The 20,441-nt window shown below is 40.7% G+C and overlaps 1 protein-coding gene across 3 annotated transcripts in view; it reads left to right on the top strand.

Annotated features, from left to right (window-relative positions):
• Positions 1–20,441, top strand: part of BICC1 (BicC family RNA binding protein 1) — an 808,889-nt gene that overhangs the window by 330,767 nt on the left and 457,681 nt on the right. For all 3 annotated transcript variants that reach the window (XM_086922454.1, XM_086922453.1, XM_086922451.1), the window contains exon 2: positions 19,701–19,747. In XM_086922454.1, the coding sequence (XP_086778580.1) occupies positions 19,701–19,747 (47 nt within the window). The remainder of the gene's footprint in view (positions 1–19,700; positions 19,748–20,441) is intronic.

Here is a 20,441-nt window from a genome sequence, read left to right as displayed (position 1 = left end):
TGTACAAAGAAATGCCAATAATGATATGTAAAAATAAAAACACACAGAATGATTAAAAAACAATCATTCTGCAGTCAAAATCCCTGCTTTATTTGCCCTTGTGATTTCCAGTCATCATTTAACGTTGCATTACAGATGCACCACCGATCTGGATGTGCTTCCATCTGGGCCCAAGTCTGAATCTTAAACAAAATTGTGTATTCCATGTTTAAATGTTAAAACCGTAATCCAAAGGAAGTAGCAGTGGTGTGTTTAAAATCGGGGTATCCATCACATGCCATGGTGGAAGAGCTGAACCCTACGTGGAACTGTTGGTAGAACGGCATTGCATCTTGTTTATGTGACTGTCCAGCACAGTGGAATGCTCCAGACTCTGCCACCTGCTGTTTATTGCAACCTGAGGTGCCTCTTTCTATGACACAGTGCTGTTAGGAGATAGGAGTGGAGACATAGAGACTAAAAGGGGACAACAAAGAGAGAGGGACTAATGCCTTCCCGATTGAGCCTCCTGATATCCGGATGGAAAGGAGGCGGATGCAGTGAAACAATGATAAAAACAGGTTGATTTTGGAGATGGGCTACCATAGGAAAAAATTGAAAGACTGCTATTAAATGTTATGTTGTATTATATTATATTATTGAGAATTTGTAGAGCATACGTTCACCAACAGGTCTCTTGGCGCTAGGTAGTTTTTAGGGCTCGCACCTGCGTTGCAGTGCGCAGTACTTCTCGTGCAGCAAGAGCCCTTTTGTATGGGGTTCTGAAAGCTGCTCACACGCACGTGCGTGTGATCAGGCTTACGTCAGCTGCCATTGGGTTTAGCATGTTTTTTTAAATAAAAATAATGCACGCAATTGGTCAAAGGCGGGCGCTTGTCATTTGGATGGAATGACGAAGCAGCAAAATATCAGTGGGGCACGGGTTTTCAGTTCGTGGTTTTAAGCAACGCCCTTCGTTACATCGGCCACGTCCCTTTGAGAGCCCCCCCAAAGCCTTTTCATTCCACTTAAAGCCCTGCCTCTGTTATAGTGACTTCCTGCTGTAGAGGGAGAACAAGTTCACTCAGGCCATCATACCTGCCAACTTGTTATGAATATTACAATTAATATTTTAAGAAACAAACATCGCATAAAAAATAACACAAAACAATTTCTTACTAATGAAAAGATTACACAACTATTACCATACCCAATACGTATCACCTTCATATTCTTACAAGTATTGCGTAACTGGTACAGTATTCAAATACAACTAATTCCATTTTGTTTCAGATATTTAATATCATCTATATACCCTGCTATATCTATTTACATTTCTGACAATTTTTTAGTAGTTTGCTTTGCTTATTAGTACTTCATTTCTTAATGCACGTACAAATACAAAAAGAAAAATCTAATTTTCAGTGCCAACAACTCAAACTTTAATAATGCGAGACCTATTGCATTGAAAATGCTTGTTATTTTCTGGAGGCACCGCTTGGGATAAGTCCATATGTAGCTTTAGGCTTGGGTAAACAACTAGGTTTTCTGTTTTTTTCTGAAACGCAAGAGGTCTGTTTCTAGTTTCAGCGGAGAGTGAAGAGAGTTCCAAAATTGGGGGCACTTGAGTTGAGGAAAGCGACCCTCCAATCCGTTTGCGTAGGAAACTAGGCACCACCAGGCGATTCATATGCATGGATCTTAGAGTGCGCTGTGGAGAGTATCTCTGAATTCTTGAAGATATATACTGAGGGCCAATACCATGTATGGCTTTAAATAGTACACATCCAGTTTTAAACATGGAACGTTGCTCCACTGGAAGCCAGTGTAGTTCTTTCAGTGTTGGCTTGAAGTGGCATTGTCTGCCTTGTTGATTTATGATTCTGGTTGCTTGATTTTGGATCAGCTGCTGAAGATGTTTCTGGTTGCATGGGAGGCCCAGATAAATTGCGTTAGCATAATCGGTTTTAGATAAAATCAGGGCGATTATGATTTGGATGCGTGCCTCTCTGCTGAAATACCTTCTGATTTTCCGCAGTTTCCAAAGGTGGGAAATACAGGCCAAGGTAACTGCACAAATCTGAGCGTTCGGGGAGCGGTCTTAGTCAATTTTGATGCCTAGACTCTTAATCGAGTTGTTAGGAGTAGGTGCAGGGCCAAGTTCTGATGGTCAGTAGGCTGGAGTCCAATATGATAATTTATTGTTCGGGATGACGATTTCAGTTTTTTGGGAGTTCAATTTGTTTTTTGTTCTTCCGGCTTTGGATGAACAACGTGGTGTTCCTCAGAAATTCTTTGGAGGTTATGGAATCATCAATGAAGAAGATCAAATGCATGTTGTCAGCATAGTTGTATATCTTCACCCCTATCTGACGGACTGTCGATATAAGGGGGGAATATATACATTAAAAAGGTGCGGGACGGAGAAGAACCCTGCTGTACTCTACAGTTCATGCTGACTATGCCGGATTTTTATGGTGCAAGCCACACTGATTGTTTCCGGTCCTATAAAAAGGATTTAAACCAATTTAGGTCCATGCATCTAAGAATTGCTGCAGCAATATGTTCCATCAAGATTTCTTGGTTGACAGTGTCAAACGCTGCAGACAGGTCTAGGAATATCAAGGCCTGAGTGCAGTCTTCATCTGCCTTTCCTTTTAGGTCGTCAATGACTGATAGGATGATAGATTGACCATCTTGTTTTCGAACTCTACCCCTTCCCTTTGTGTATGCATGCAGGACTGTAGTCTCTTCTCCCTTACCTCCTTTCTCCCCCTGACGATCCTCTATTGTTCTTTTCCTCCCGCCTTTGAGTGTCTGAATAGTTTTCTCTTTTACCCGACTGTCTTGCGTCCCCCCTCCGACCCCACTTAATGTAACTCTTCTCTCCTGGTTTTTTGAATCTTGACCTGAGAAAATCTACTATTTGTATATATATGTACATAGAGATAACTCTAACCACCAGTATATGTAGTAGACCTTTGTACTCTCTACCATTCCTATGTGACTCTTAGAGTTGATCCATTTGTGTCTCTTCCTTGAGTGACTTTACAACTTGTATATTTGCAATTTTTTTCTGTTTGTTTCTTTTATGTAAATCATGTAATCCTAAGTCCTTATGAATCACAACTGGTTCTTATGTAAAGCGCTTCGACACCTTCAGGTAATGTTTGTGCTATATAAAGTCACATGAAATAAATCAAAATAGATTCAGTGGAATGGGAAGAGCAAAAGCCTGCCTGGTGGGGTCTAGAAAATTAGTGCCTTCTATGAACAAACTAAATATTTTGGCCACATGTAGCTCTAACAGTTTGGCTGGAAAGAGGAGAAGAGATTTAGGCCTATAATTTTCCAGTCTCTGAGGGTCTATCCCTTGTTTTGTTTTTAAGCGGAATGATAACTGCTTCTTTAAAAGCTGACTGAAATGGCCCTTGAGTTAAGGAAAGGTACAGTAAATTCAGGATTACCTCAGGAAATCAGCCCGTGGAGCCTGCAAGGATCCCATTACCTCAAAAGTACAAATGACACAGATTTCTCTCGGTCCTGATAACAATCCTAGAGCGGAAGCAGCCAACTCCACATATTGTTGAGAGTTATGTCAAGCGTCAAGCAAGTCAGGCAAAAATGAAGTAAGAGGACAAACAAGACTGTTATTGTTGTACATGATGGTTTTAATTCTTGAAAGAAATCTGCATAGTCAAAGTCTGAGAGCTGGAATCTGGAAAAAGATCCTAAAAAGGGAAGCTTCAAGAATGAGAAAAAGGATGTGCTTATTGGTCACAGTAACTTGTAATAGCGCTAAAGATAACACAAGTATTGGCACCATGTTGCTCAGTCTGGCATTGCCTGTCAGCATTTTGGGTTTTTCAGTGCTGTTTTCATTTTGTCGTGGATTTTGCAAAACGTTATTTTTGGAGCAGCTGCCAGAATTGAAAACAAATTGGCTAAAACCAAAAATATTTTTGGGTGTCAGAAAGCACACAGCACATAGCAGTTTCTGGCACATAAGGGATCTGCTAAAGGTGCAGATGTGCTACTTGTGAAAGAGCCTAATTCTGTCACTCATAAGTTAGTGGCTGACGTCGGTTGACCCATAGCTCCAAACAATGTGTTGTTTGTAGTAGACAGAAGAAAAATTCAATGACACAACAGACCAATGGGTGGAGAATGTGGATTTCTAGTAAAATCAAAAGTTCAAACTTCGGCACTCTAATTATTGATATTTTGGAAGAAGTTATTGCCCATCGGTAATATTTCCATGGAAGGAGAGTGCATATGCTGGGAAATGGGAGTGAACAAAATGTGTGACCAGGCAACATAAGGGAATCCCACGAAGGCGGTCACCTGAAAATATGAAAGGGAAAATGATGGTCAGTCCAGCATCCGCCAGACTGCCCCAAACGGAGTTCTGCATAGCCATCCAATGAAAAACTGCATTACTCAAGAAGCATAAGAAACCCAAACTAGAAGGCAATCCACACCCAGTGGCAGTTTATCCATATGAGCAGAGGAGTCCCGCCTCCCTCACGGCTGCGCAGAAAGCTGGAAAAATAAAATGGTAATAGAAGGAGTTTACTACCATTGTATTTTTCATAACAGAGGGTAAGGTGGGGCTAGTGCGCCATTGCTGCTGACTAGCAGCAACGACGTGTTGCTCCTTCATTATGAATTGTGCGCATGTAGGTTTGTCCGGCTAACTTGCGATGGCCAAACGACATGGTAATTCAAACTCTCCAACCCGGCTGTCTTAGACAGCTGGGTTGGAGAGCAGACACAGGCCTTTCAGTGCTCCTCGAAGTGCTGAGACAGGCTGTTCCAGCCAATCATGACACTTCACTTATGCTGCTGAACAGCATGAGAGCAGTGTCTGGATTGGATAAGGACCTGTGGGACCTCGCGCTCTGAGGAGTCTGGAGCCAGGGGCTGAAAGTGCTGAAGGCTACGGTAAGTTTCTTTTTTCATTTTTTAATGGTTCTTTATTTGTATGTATTTTTGTATTCTGTTTATGATGATATGTGATACGAAGAGGATGGGTCATACCGGCCAGAGAGGCTAACCTTAAAGCAGGGGAACCAAGTTTAAGGCTTGGCAGGAGGCTCAAGCATCATGTGATTATTGGCAAATCACGTATTTATTTATGCATTTTTATGAAGCAAGTACTTTACCCAAAAGTGTAAGAACACTTTTCAATAGGGCAATAATCTCCCCATGCCTGAAAAATGAATGTTAGTCTGTAATGCAACTGCTACTCATGTAAAGCACTCTGATACCTTGGGGTCGAGTTTGCGAATATAAAAAAATGCAAAAAAATGTCAACCCACCATTTTTGCCAACCGCCACTGTCCACACCATACAATTGGAGTGTGTATTAAGTCACAAGACCCCAGTGTCCCAAGATGAGTAACAAAAAGTTCCAGGTCCTGAAGGACAACAATATGAATATAAGCAATATGAAGTATACTAGGGGAATTCAAGAGGGTCCAGTGGGCTGGAGGAACGACCTATCGGCCTGCCTGAGTGAGAAACTAGCACCAAAAATGATCAAGACGAAACAGTATCAAAATAATGAACATAGTCTCAGTTTGCGTGCATGGAAGGGAACTTTCTACAGAAACAAACGTATAACACCATCTTTAAGCCTGAATATAATCCTTGCTATTCTTTTCTCACCATTTCTAGGTTCTTTTTGTTCATAGTGTTCCCCTTTTAATGTCTGAAACTTGTCCCACCCTAATATTGCCTCCCAAGTCTTTTTTAATCCACAAGTACCAGATTAAGTGCTATCCAGGCATCCTTCTCTTGTGTCATTAACAGTTCTCACAATAAGACTGAGTCAACGACCAAAGTAGGCTGAGTCGGCTATTCTTTTGATCTGGTTGTTTTTATTTTTTCTATGGAGCACACTCCTTTTATATTGGAGGGCTCTAAAGTGTATGAAAGAGGACTAGCAATGTATGGCAAACCAATTATATAAATAAGCAAAGTAGAACACCACTTTGTGGTGAACAGTTATTGTAAGACCCACTACACGCTCATTACATCAATAATAACTGCAAGGGGTCAGTCCATTTCAACCTAACTGCTAACGGAAATTCTACTGCAAATGTCGGAGTTTGAAAACTGTGCTGTAATTGTAGGGGGCACTGTCTTGGTACATTCCCTATCTGAGCGGAAACTTGCATCAAGTATTCTTTAATAAACATGTCTAATATGTTTTTATCTTTGCAAAAATAAGTTGAAGTATTGGATATAGGAGGTAATTGAAGATAATAATGTGCCCTTCAATTAGTTAATAGTGATAAAGCTAAATTACTAACATTTCACTTATATCAAGTTCTGACAATCTATCCACACTATCAGTTATCCAGTCTCAAGGATCTCATAATCCTTCTATTTTTAATATGTGTGTGCATGCCCCCAAATTCCATTGCCAAGTGTGTGGTGCCACCCATTTTTCATTTTTTATTTTGCTATTTTAATCATATGAACCACATTTTTTAGAATGTTTTTTGTTTATTTAGTGAGCCCACCATAACATCTTTCACCAGAACTATAAAAAAATTAAGTTAATAGTATACTGTATAAACTTCTGAGCCATTAACAAGTTGAAAAACACTCAACACATGGCTCTGTTGGGCATTACCACCTATCCGTTCCCTGTGCCCCTTTTTGTAGGCCAAAGCTAGTATTACAGGTCCCCTAAAAGGATTACTCTGCCAGTTCCTAATGTCCCTCCAGTGTGCTCTGGGTATTAAGTTATACAAAAAGTTATGGAAGGAAAGCTGCCAGGCCAGAGCCTCTCTGAACCAGAACACAGGCGTAGAAATCTGGACTTTTTTCAGAATGTCCCCCCCACTTTTTGCTGCTAGAAGATCTGGTAATTGATCTGAAAGTGTGCTGGGTCCTACTAACCAGACCCCAGCACCATTGCTATTTTCCTTAAACTGTAAATGTAAATAGCACTCCTGTAAGGCACTAGTATATGGTACCAATGGTACTCAGGGGTGTAAAAGCGGTGCCAGAGCTGCAGAATTTATTGTGCCACCCCGGGTGACGCAAATAAAACCAAAGTCTGCAGGTCTGCCATGTCCACCCTGCACAAGCAGGTTGCCTGCTCGAGTTCTACCCTATACACACACCATGTGTGACAGGGTCACCTCACTGCATCTAATATGTCAGTCACCTCTAAGGAAGGCCTCCTACAGCCCAGGAGGCAGGGGACATCATATTATAGTTGTGGGAATATGTGTGCAAGCATATATTGCCCTGTGGTAGCATTCTAAACTTAATTCTACCACAAGTGACCAGCAGTTCATCATAGAACATGGGCTGGGATATGGGCATTACCTATATGTCCAGCTCACTGATGGCCCAGCATATTTCTTTCATGTTTGGTGTTAAACACCATGCTTTTTAACTCCCGACACGGTGGTGGTGACAGAGTTTAACCAGCATGTACCTAGGTGGCACTTTGGAGAGTGTCCACCAAGTTAACCCTTTGTTCTCATGCCTTTGTGGGCTTTCGCGCAGGTTTGTCACCAAGACAAAAGTTTATCCTCCTGCTCGGGAGTGTGTGCCACTCCAAGAGAACAGAGACAAAGACCTGTGTGTGCAGGAGGTGACCACTCTGCCCACACAGGATGGCTATTGATTAGACCAGTGCGGTAGTGAGCCTCAAAGGCTTCACTGCGCCACTGGATAAAGGAACTTGCCCCCTACCCCAGACACTGTTTTTCATGGGCAGGCAGGAAATTATTTATGCAGGAGACGTCCACCTCGACAAGGCTGACCACACCTCTAGGGTGTTGCAGCTAAGGTGTACAGTTGAGGATGGTTTTGACCATTTTGAATTTAGGCTAGAAATAAGTATTTGACTAGTTTTAGATGACATAGACCTACAGGATGTATTCACTACTGGGGCATATTAGCTACAGGACTAGAGGCCCTGTGGCTACTAGTCCTCATGCCCAATAACAAGCCCTAAACCCAGGATTTAAGGGGTGCCCCAGACACCTGAACATTAGATTTGACGCGATTACAAGACACCCATTTCTACGACAAGGCAGGACTCCAGAAAGGAAGGCTCTAAGCTCTGCACCTGAGGCAGCCACCCTGCACCCCCTGAAATGTGGCTCGACCAAGGCAAGAGACCAGTTCCAAAAGTAAGGTGAAACTCGAGACTTCACTAGAACGCCCTTTGGCTAGTGGTACTAGTGCCCTGCAGTAGTCCTGCACAAACCGCTAAGTCCACGACCTGGGAGTCCTGTTCCCTGAGATGTCCAGCGTGGCCACTCAAAGTTCTTGGGCATGTGGTTTCTGGCAACTGTAGACCCGACCCTTAGCGGGGCTCAGCTTTCTACAACATTCCCCTGGATAAAGAGTGACTCAACCAGAGTGCTTTGCGGTACCAAGGCTTGTTGGTGATCTGTCCGACTACAACCTGGTTTACTCAACACTTCAAGAGAACATATTCATTGGCACGAACTACCACACACCCCTGTGGATCCATTGTAAAGATCTTGTATTTGTTTTCACCCTCTCTTGGCACACCTGCCAGCACCTCTAGCCGGGGATCCAGTTCAGCACCATGGAGCGCCAAGAGCAGCTCTGCGCCAGAGTCCCCCAAGCCAGGTAGATCTGATCTGCCTGGTGAATCCTGGCCCAAGGGCTAGCTCCTTGCTTAAGTTCCAAAGGATTTTGCTCTACTCACCCTGCACCTACCTTTTTGCTAAGGTAACCATTTCAACACCCTGAGTCTGACAGCTAAAGTGCACCTCTGCACCACGATCCCTTCAGTCAGGTAACATTGTGCTAGATGTTGTGAACTGATCTAGGGACTCATGAGACCTTAACTCTTAGTGGGTTCCATTAATTTACTCTCTAAGTGACCAATTGCATATATGTGTTTTTCCCATTGACTGCAGCGTTAATGTTTTGACAATGCAAAGTACTAATGTATTTAGTGCCTTAAAATTGATAACTCCGGTTATACTGTATGTATTGATTTCATTTTGGTGTTTAAAAATATATAAAAATCTGAGCTATTTTTATAAATTGGTGTCTGATTTCTCTTGAGTCATCATTTACTTATTGTCTTGTTGGTGATGTGAAATACTTAACACATTTCGCAAAGAGCCTGCCAGCTCTTTGCCACTCTGCCAAGAGTGAGAGAAGGTGTACAGAGAGAGTACCCAGGATCCATATTTGTGTATTGTGCTAGTATTTCTTGGCAAGGCAACCTTGCCATACCAAATAATACTTTAACCTTGCAACAACAAGGAACCTAGGACTGGTTTTACCCTAGTTTGGGCACAGTGTTCACTGAACCAACATCTGGGCAGTCAGTGACCGATATTAATTCAAGCATTTCCATCCATCACTTTGTGTATGCTTAAGTTTGTCGCCCTAAGTGGAATGGGTATGCCCACATGTGGGTCTCATGCACACTTTATCACTGAAACCAAGCTGTAGCTGGCTGATGAGCTCTAACTAGGGTGAAACAGATCCTTGGTTGCTTGTGTTCTGGTTCAGAGAGGACCAGGCCTGGCACTTCGGTGTGACTGTTCCCATTGGAGCCGGGTCAGGACTGATTTGCATGTTGTGGATCCAAACTGAAGTGGTATGGTGTGCAAAATAACAATGGATTTGGTAATTGCCAGTGACTGAAATTAATTCATGCATCGCATGCACAACTTTTTGTATGTGTTAGTGGGTCAGGAGAGCACTATGGCAGCAAGAGCTTTCTCTTTCCTGAAGATATGAAAACAACTGTGCTATTCTCCTGCAACACACACTCTGCAGTCTGGACTACTTCCTTTGATTTTTCTGAGAAGGATACCCAGTCAGTCAAATAAAATGTGAAAAGGTAAAACAAAAATAGTTTTCCAATTTTTTGTGGCTGATTTCTTCCAATCTCCTGCATTGCTGTCAATTATTTTGAGGTGAATAGTGCTACTAGTTTACAACCCCTACCAGCAGGGCAATACCAGCTGTTGATTAACTCCCACCCCCTTGTTATGTGCCGTCACCTGAGGCATGGGCCCATAACTATTGGGAGGGTAATAAGCAGCTGTTATTTTCCACAGGGGCAGGCAGCAATGCTTTTATTAAACAACTTGAGAAACCATTTACTTTGTGGTGTGCAGTATGTAGCTAGTCATTAACATTTTTATTTTTGTTTATATTGTCTTCATGTCTTCTTGGTAGTCTCTAACATGGGCTTCTCCAATCAGTACCTTGCTGAGGTACTGGCAGCCCTCCAGCTTCCTGTACATGGCTCTCCTATGTGCAGCCCATCCTACTCAATTAGAAGCTTTTCCTTGGCTGATTCATATAGTTATACCAAAAATTAAAAGTGTGTATTTGAAATGAAAATGTATGTATTTTCAGAATCTCCAAGCTGATCTTTGGAGAAAATGGTTGAATTTCCAAAATATTTTTAAACTTGATATTTAAGTGATAAGTGATGTGACATTTGTGAGACATATTACTAGTATTTTGATTACCTTGGTGCCATGAGCATCACAACTTTGGCCTATTTATCAACTATGCAAAGTCATCCCAAAGTGACTGTTAGACCCAAGATCCCTGGTTGGCGGAGGTAGGTACCTTAAACTAAATAGGGACCTGTGGTTCCACGTCAGAAAGGAAGATCACCTTCTGAGCTAGCCCCGCTCACCCCCTTGGTAGCTTGGCACAAGCAGCCAGGCTTATCTTCAAGGCAAATGTGTAAAGTATTTGTAACCACGCTCAAGGCAACCCAATGATGACACCACAAATAAACTCCACACGAGTTTTATAAAAACGAGTATACATTTTAACTAAGAAGATATACGATAAGACCACATGATATAAGTCCAATGCGTAATACAACCAATAGGTACGTCGTTATGCAGAAATAAGGCAATGCATAATTCACTGTGTCTCCCTCCGAGCCCGCACCCCCCCCACCCCACCCCTGGAGTTGACACATGTTACCTTGGGGGCGCAAACTCACTCTCCTCTCCTTGTCCAGCGGCTGAGCCTCCAATGCAATCCTTGTGAATGGGCAACTGCGGGCTCGGGCCGGCGGTTCAGCTCCTCCGGGCTGCCGGTCCGGGCTGCTATGGTTACGAAGATCTCAGGGCACATACACACAGCATCGCTGAGACTTCCTTGAGCTTCGGGTGCACGATCACCGGGCACTCCACACAAAGGTCTCCGGCTGCACGAAGATCACACACACAGCGTCACTGGGACTCACTTAAACTCCAGGCTCACTTTAACCAGGCAAATCGTCATGAAGGTCTCGCGGTGCACCATGCACACAGCATCCATGAGACTCACTTGGATTCCGGTGCACACGATGACAAGGCAAATCCTCACAAAGGTCTCACGGTGCACAAAGCACACGCAGACAGCGTTGATGAGACTCACTTGGATTCGGCTGCCCACAATAACTGTACAATCCTCACAGAGGGGTTCAGGCTGCAAAAAGCACACTCACACCGTGTCTCTGATCCTTGCTTGGACTCCAGGTGCCCACGATCACAGGGCACACTTTAAAAGGGTCTCTGGCTGGCACAACCACGCACACACAGCGCCACTGAGACTTTTCTGGAAACTTTTGTGTTCCTGTGTTTCCACAACAGGGAGCCAGCTCACCTCGGGCCCTTGAGGATAAGTTACTTCAGGACACAGCACAGCAAAGTTCTTTCAAGAAGGGGGACACTGCAACGTCCCTTTAGATTTTCCTTCGTTAAAACCGCAAACTGCAGGCCAGCCCCAGAACACACAACAAGGGTCAGTCCTTTCCTTCAGTCTCTTCAGTTGTTTCTTCCTTGGCAGAGGTTCCTCTTGAAATAAAGAGGTTGAACACACACTTGCCGGTTGTTTGAATGCTGGAAAGGTTGTAGCGTGCCACCGATGTTTCACTCTCTGATCTTTGGAGTGTTTGAATAGCAACTGGATGTCATGCGTTCTCTATGATTAGGGAACGTCCCTCTGGGTGCAGCAGTAATGGATAGCGTTAGCGATATTTAAATTCTGATTCTGGTATAAGTAAACCATTGAGTCCCTTCGGTTTCATGGATTCCCAAAAATTAATCCAATGATTTTATCTTTGCAAGAGGAACTTGCTGTTGTCTCTCCCTTCTTTTTTCTCTATGGTTTCCAAGATAGTGAATTTTAATTGTGAGATGCTGTGGTTATTGTCCTTAAAATGCGAAGCTATTACTGATTTGATGTTATTCGTACGTATGCTGCTTTTATGTTCGTGGATACGAGTCTTAATTCTCCTTTCAGTTTTACCCACGTATACCAAGCCACATGGGCGTTTTAATAAATAGATGACGTTGGTGGTGTCGCAGGTTGCAGTTACATATAACTGTATTGGAGTACCTCCCATGGGATGCGTGATTACAGTGCCTTTGATGATGTTATTGCAATTGCTGCAATTGTGGCAAGGGATCGTTTCTTTGTGAGGTCCTTTTTGAAGGTTTTCAAGGGAGGTTTGCCTGATGAGCTCCTGGAAATATTTGCCTCTAGTGTATGCAAACGTTGGTTGGTCACCGAAAATACCTTTAACGTCCAGTTCTAATTCTAGAATCGACCAGTGTGATCTGATTGATTGTTTGTAACGGTGGCTCTATGGTGGAGTATTGGGATACCACCACCATGCGTGACTGTTCAGTTTTGGTGGTGGGTTGAAGTAAATCAGCTTGTGATTTGTTCGTAACTTTTGTCTTGGCATTTGATCGGATATCCTAGTTCCTGAAACCAATGCATGATGTTGTCTGTTTGGATCTGTAAGTCCGGATCGGAAACAATTCTTTTAACTCTTAATAGTTGCGAGAAAGGTAGATGATTCTTCAATGGGAGTTGATGAAAACTCTGATAATGTAACATATTGTTTCTGTTGGTAGCCTTTCTGAACATGGTGGTTTCCAGTTGATTTCTGTGTCTAATCAGTAGTGCATTAAGGTAAGCAATGGTTGCACTCTGGATATTGAATATAAATTGAATACAGTCATTAATCTTGTTCAGATTATCCAACACGGATGTCAAAGATGTTTGTGTGCCTTTCCATAAAACGAATATGTCGTCAATGTAACGCAGAAATACCATGGCAGGTTTTTTCCAGGTGTCCAGGCTTAGGATGAATTTGTTTTCAATTGTGTGCATGGAGATATTCACATACGATGGAGTAGCACAGTTGCTCATCGAAGTGCCTGTGAGCTGCAGATAGTATTCATCATTATTCATTCATCATTCCATCTTAAATAACTTTGATATAAAGTGAAGTTTAATAATTCCATGCGAAACTGTTGAAATTCATGGTCTAGTTGTGAGTGTAAAAGTGTTTCTTCAATGGCTTCTATGCCCAGATTGTGTGGTATGGAGATGTAAAGAGACTGGATGTCAATCGTGCACATCCAGATTTCTTCGTCTTCTGGTAATTGAATCTGATTGATTTTGTTCAGAAAATCTGTTGTGTCCCTGACATAGGTGTTCATTTTAACAACAAATTGTTGTAGATGTGTATTTAAGAATTGTCCTACTGGCTCGTGTACACTGCCTCTAGTGGATACAATTGGACGGAAGGGTGGATTTTTGGGATCCTTATGGATTTCTGGGAGCATGTATAGGATTGGTGCTTTGGAATGAAACTGCATAAGAAATGCTCTGGTTTTGATGTTAATGGTGCCTTCTTCGGTTGCCTTTTTCAAGATGTCATTAAGATGATTCTGGAATTGCTCTGTGGGGTTGTATGTTAGTTTACCATAAGTCTCTAGATTCTGGACATGGTTGCCAACTTGAGTTTTGTAATAGCTGGTGTCCATCACAAAAAGGGTACCTTCTTTGTTTGCTTTTTGACAAATAATGGTTTGATTGTTGGCCAGATTTTTGATAATGTTACATTCCTTGTTGGTAAGATTTTGTAATTTGGAATGTCTTTTGAAATTGAATTTGTGTGTGTCATTCTTCACAAGGTTTTCAAAGGAGTCCAGGCGTTTGTGGCTTATGGGTGCTTGAAATGTACTCTTGCTTCTAAGGCCTTTAAGTTGATTGTCTCCGTCACGATCTTGAGGTTAAACAATGTTCTAAACAAGATGACCTCTAGTTCTAATCTGTTGGTGTGACAAGTAGGTACAAAAGACGTGCCTTTCTGTAGAGTTTGAATTTCGAAGCAATTGAGTTTATATGAGGAGATGTTGATGACTACTTTTTTGTTATTTAAGTCTTGTTCCCCTTGTTTCGCCTGCCCATTTTCGGCGGTGCTTTCAAACTGACTTTTTCTTGATCTGTCTCTTTGACCCCTCCGGGGTCGTCGTTGTCTTTTTGGCCTTCCTCCAAAAAAAGAACACCAGTAGTGGATTGGATCGTGGAAGAAGTCGATGGTTGTTCTGGTATGATTCTTAGTGTTTTAGCTCTAGTTTCTCGTTCAGATGAAGAGGATTTGGCTGTATGGTTTGTTCTGACATCTTTTGGCATATACTTTGACCCACGAGTATACTTTACCCATCTTGTAATCAATAGTGTCTCTCTTATATTTACAAATTCTTTATATGACATCCTATTTTACTTGCTCCAGTCCAGTTTGCATGAGACTTTCTCTCTTTTTTTTATATTGCTGTTATATTCTAGTTTACTAATTGTGTAGGACTCCTTTGACAAGATGGAGCCTGTTATTACTTACTGTCTTTGAAACAAGTACTCCAGTGGCCTGTTGTTTGTATTTAGTTAACATTTAGTTCCCTGTTGATTTTGTGCACCTTCATTTAGAAACTGCACCCTTACACGCTCACCGATATACAACATGATCATCACAAAAGCGGGAGGTAAGAGAACTCTACCCCGATGTAACGATTGGTTATAAGTGAATGGTCAACGTTGTCAATTGTCAACATTATTTATGGTGTTGAAGTGGTTTACTTATACTGGAATCAGAATTTGAATATTGCTAGCACGATCCGTTACAGCTGCACCCAGAGGGACGTTTACTAATCATAAAGAACGCATGACATCCAAAGGTTCCTCTTGACCACGAAGTAGATCACATCTTGTTCAATCTTGATCAAGCCATTCTTCAAAGTTCAGGGGCTTCAACTCTCATAGTTATACCCCTCAATAGCTTTGAAGTCTTTGTGTTTTAGAGGGCACTGACCCTTGTTCAAACCAGTCCTGGGTGCCTCCCTGCCAGTGACACCTTCTTACTTTGATTAGTGGGGATCTGTATTCTCAACCACTCAGCAAGAGATGGGACACTTCTTTTATAGCAGCAACCCAGGCATCTTTACCTCTAGGGGCTACTCCTCCCCTACACTTCAGATGCAGGTCAGCCTGTTTCTGTCTCACCTCCTCCCCTGGGTCAAGACATTCCCCAGATCCTATCGCTTTCATATCCAGACAGTCAATCCACAACCAGGCAGCGACACACAGAAATGTTAGAGCACAAAAACCCAGCCACTTAAAAAAGAGCGGTTTATAAACCCTCAATGCAAAAACCACCATCTTAAAAAGATGTGTTATTACATTGGGAGTTCGGGCATACTAAACTTCACCTTTCCATCTTAAGCCTTTGGGAAGATAGGCTGGAAAACATCTTACACAGCCTTCCCATGCTATCTTATGGGCAAGATGGCCTTTTAACAGTGAAAAACGAAATTGAGATTATTTCACTGTCAGGACATGGTACACACCTTAATACATGTCCTACCTTTCACATGCACTGCACCGTACCCAGGGTTACCCTGGACCTAACTTAGGGGCATCTGATGTGCATAGCAAGGGAAGGGTAAGGGCTGGCAAGTGGGTGCACTTGCCAGAACAACACGGCAGTTTAACAAACTGCGTGCAGGCCCTGCAAAGAGAGGCATGTGTTCCCTTTTTAAGGCTACTTGTGTGGGTGGCACAATTAGTGCTGCAGGCCCACTAGTAGCATTTACATTACCAGCCCTGGCACACATAGTGCACTTTACTAGGGACTTTACTAGTAAGGCAAACATACCAATCATAGACAACCAATTACCATTATACTTTACACAGGAAGCACTTACACTTTTACACTGTTTAGCAGTGGCAAAGTGTCCAAAGCCTCTAAATTGCCAAAACAAAATCTATCACAGCACCAAAAATAGAGGAGGTAGAGGCAAAAAGTCAGGGTTAATCATGTCAAGAAATGCCAGTTCTAACAGTGACAAACCCTTTTTTCCATTGCTGCTGACAACCCTGCTTGGTGCACTAAGATGTTCACTGCTGGTAAATGTGCTTAGGATGGCCACTAATGTAATCTTGTCAGATGTAGTCACTATTACAACATTAATAATATTAGTAGTTTGGAATGATTTTGATTGAACATAAGTAGCTCTTACTACAGAAAAGGTTGGAACCCCCTGTTCTAACACATACAGTAGAGCATCTAGATATGATTTAGTCAAACATGTAAGTTTACATGTTTGGCACTGATGTATGAATGTTTCACTAGATTTGTAAATATATAGATCCAGATGCTGTAATTGTGTATGCCTCCAATGAGTATGTTAACATTCTCAACAAATACTATTAATTGGTGGTCAGGTCAGTTGCAATCAGAGAAATGTTATGTGTTTTGGATGAGCCCTTCGCAATCGGAGAGGAGTGCAATACACCTTTAGGGACTGGGAGGAGTATAGGAATCTTAAGATCTTTTAAATATTTTGGGGGTCTTTAGGGTATTAGAACTCATGGCGAAGATGCGTAGGACAAACTACAGATCGTTTATTGGCAAATTAATCTGGTGTGCAAATCTGAGTTTGTAGCATTATTTAAAATTGATAGGATTTTAATGACGTTTTAACTTGGAGATCTGTTGAAGATGAGCAAAACAATTGCCTTCAGCCTGATGCTACATTTTGTAAAATGATCCCTTTTGGGCTTATCAGACTTCCGGTTTCTGAAACCAGCAGGGAAACTTAAATAGTTTACATGCATATACAGTAGGCAGCCCACTCGTAAGGTGCAGATACGGCACTGCAAATGCATACTGAGAGTACAGAACCAAATAAAAAAAAGCTTAATTCCTTACTAGTCGGGTGGAGTATGCCATCTTGCCCCTCTACATATGTCACTGGATGGGGAATTGATAGAAGCTTTTGAGAACACGTTAGTAGCAGTACAAAAGATAATGTAATATCTGGTGTATCTTTTTTTTTGAAAATCATATTGGAAACGTTTAGAGATTAACTCCTGAGGTAGGATAGACCGAGCATTCAAGATTAGGAGGGTGTATAAATGGATTTGGGCCCCAAGGAATTGATCCAAAATGAGCAAACACTATACTGTAAGCAGCACCAAAACAGATTATGCAATTGATTAATTGTATTTTTACTGGATTGACACATGCCAAATAATATGGTACAAATCTTAACCTGTTTGAACAATATCTTGATGATTGCTCTGACTATAGACCAGATTATGCAATGAAGAAACTGGCACATGGCAAATTTGTACAGATTGACAACTGCAAAAATGTCATTTGATGTAAAATGTCATTTACATCCAACCAATAATTCATTTCCGACCATTGCAAACATTTCATTTTCACATGAATTGGCCGATGTAAAGGGTATTTTGCATTGGTCAGTCGGGAGAAATATCAATGCGGCATTGCATTGAACTATTTTTGCAATATGTAATGAATCCCTTTAGTCTACATGTTAACACATATTTTTTCATAGTATAAGGCTCTTGGGTTGTATTCATTTCACATAACTTTAGTGAAATAAAAATGCATTCCACAGATTACATGATGATAACGCTATTAATATAATAAGAATGATGCAAATACAAATAATTGAATTTAGTGGTACAATTATATAGCATTAAGAGATCTAAATATACTTAAAATGTGATATCAGTTACCAAATAGCATTAGAAATGATAACACTAAGAAGCATATTGAAATTTCTGAGTAAGAAATAGATTTAGAATTTTTTTCCTAACAAAAGAGAAGTCTAAAGAGGCCATAGAAAGAAAAGGGTGAAACAAAGAGGAAGAAAAAATTAGAAGTAAATCATAGTGAAGTTACCAAGACACTGCCATTCACTGTTGAAAACAATAGGTATTAAATTACTTAAATATTCTACATTTTAAGGTATCATAACTTTAATACAATATCATTGTAATATTATCATTAAATAGCAATAAACTGGTGGATTAAAACTGTCATTATGAGATTTTGTTTACTCCAGAAGTGGAAGCCAAAGAAAATACTACTTAATGTGATTGTTAATCGTAACTACTTGTGATATCCAAATTATTATTCGAGCAAACCATAGACCACCAGGAATTAAAACGTAGATCTAGCAAAACATCTGTTGGAAAGCAAATGATATGATCAGATAAAGCGATTTGCTTTAGACTTTGCAAATGAGTGCAAGAAAATGAATGTGAAGGATGGAGGCTATTCCAAACCAAGCGTCTTATTGGATGTTCCTCACATAGATTTCCAGAATTTGTTTACACATTTAAAAGTGAGAGTATAAGTTAGCATCAGAAGAGTTACCTAACCAATAAATAATAATATGAGAATTATAGAAAATGTTGTTTAATTGATGTTTAATGAAGTCTGTTAAAAAAATAAAATTTAAAGTTTGAGTTCTACTATCTCTTCTAGAAGACTTAAACAATTTAGACCAACTAATTCCAAAGTTTAAGTGGCCATGAAGATTGTAGATCCACTGAACACAAAGATTCTACATTTAAAGTTATTGGACAGTAATACATTCTATGCAATGCCTTATAAATAAGTTCTACTTTAGCCATTAGAGAGTCATTAACATTCTCTGAGTTTTTATCCATATACATACTTGCACTATAGTTTGTAAATAAAAATGTTTCTGAGATAACCGTTGTCCTGGTTAAATAACCATTGTGAAAGTGATGGCAAAAAAATAAAACAATTTTAAAATTCAATTAAAAGGGAAAACTTTAGCCTCCGGAAATCTGAGAAATTGAGAAATTAGCTTTTATTTCTCAACGTACCCTACTAAATCATTTTACCATATATGTTTATAAGAGAATTATAACATTTAGATAAGACAGGAAATCCCTGTTTTGTACTAACATTAGGAGTGGTTAGTTAACTCAGCCATTCACGAAAGACACTGATAATGGCCAATATTAGAAAAAAAATACTTTCTTTGAAAGTCAAATTAGATAATAAAGTGTTTGCAACTATAGTCAATGTAGGTGCCATGTAATCAATATCTACACAAAACAAAGCAGAAGCTTGCCGCAAATGAAAAGAATGGTGATAAAGTTTACAATCAGGAACCTTACACTATAATCGGAGTTGCCTTTTTTTGCTTGCTGTACCTAAATGCAGATATTTATTATTCCACAAATGCTCTTGTTTGTTTTGAGTTTTTTCAGCATGACCTGATTAAACTGGCCATTCCGTGTAGTGAAAAAGCATTTCTCTTTACCAGTCCTGCACCTTTAACAATCATAATGTGCATTCTATTATGTTGCTTTGTTTAATGGTCTCAGCTGGGGTTTGGAAATGTATTGTGACATTATCCACTGGGTGGCCCTTCTATATGTGTGTTCCCATCTTGAAAATGTTTTTATTTAAAAGTCGTAATCATACAAGAAGAGCACACATTCGGCTTAAAATACAATCTTTTCAATTGCTGCTCAAATGTTTTTGGTTGAAATAATCAATAATGTAAAGGTAAAAGTATGTTTCTTTTTGCTTACAGCTGCTGCCGAGGGAAAAGGAAAAAGCGGAGAAGATTTTTTTCAGAAGGTAAAAGCTCACTGATATATTTTTTTGCTGCAGGTGTCACTTTCAGAGTGCCCATATGATATACACTGGTTATTATCAACATGAATACGTATAGAAGTACTTTTCTTTATTTAAGAAATAGATACAAAAATAACTGAGATTCCAAACTTTTCAGTGAACTTTAATTCTAATTTTGTACTTGAAGACCTAGCATGAAAAACAGATTGTTTTGAGTCCTGACGCCAGCTGGTCCTGGCTGCATCTACAGAAACAAGAACCTCCCACCACAACTTGGGAAGTGAGCCCTCAAAAGCTTGGTGTTGCGCCCATGAGCTTGGTATGATAAAGTGTTAGCATCTTCATGGATTACCTTATTATGGAGCACTCACTATGTATTTTGGAAAAGATGGGACTTGATAGTACAGTCCTGACAGGTGGGTCTCACCAACAAAAGAAACACAAAACAACTGGGTAAGTTGTTCACTGCTGACAGGGGACAATACCAGCAAAGCAAGATGAACTATGCACAAAGAAGTGCTATTTTCAACAGTGATGCCTATTAAAATGACAAGAGCATGAAACAAAAATAGAGCAGACCAAAATTGCAAGCGAATAGGGATTTAAGTACAATTTGGATAACAGAGCTACACCAAAAAGTATGTTATGTCAACATAATGCTTTAGGTGGACATTTCCATTCTGCTAACAGCTAATGA

Source organism: Lissotriton vulgaris, chromosome 5, assembly GCF_964263255.1.
Source record: "Lissotriton vulgaris chromosome 5, aLisVul1.2, whole genome shotgun sequence".
Taxonomy (NCBI): Eukaryota; Metazoa; Chordata; class Amphibia; order Caudata; family Salamandridae; genus Lissotriton; species Lissotriton vulgaris.
Note: the sequence above shows the minus strand (reverse complement) of the source record. Positions and strands in the feature narration are given on the sequence as shown.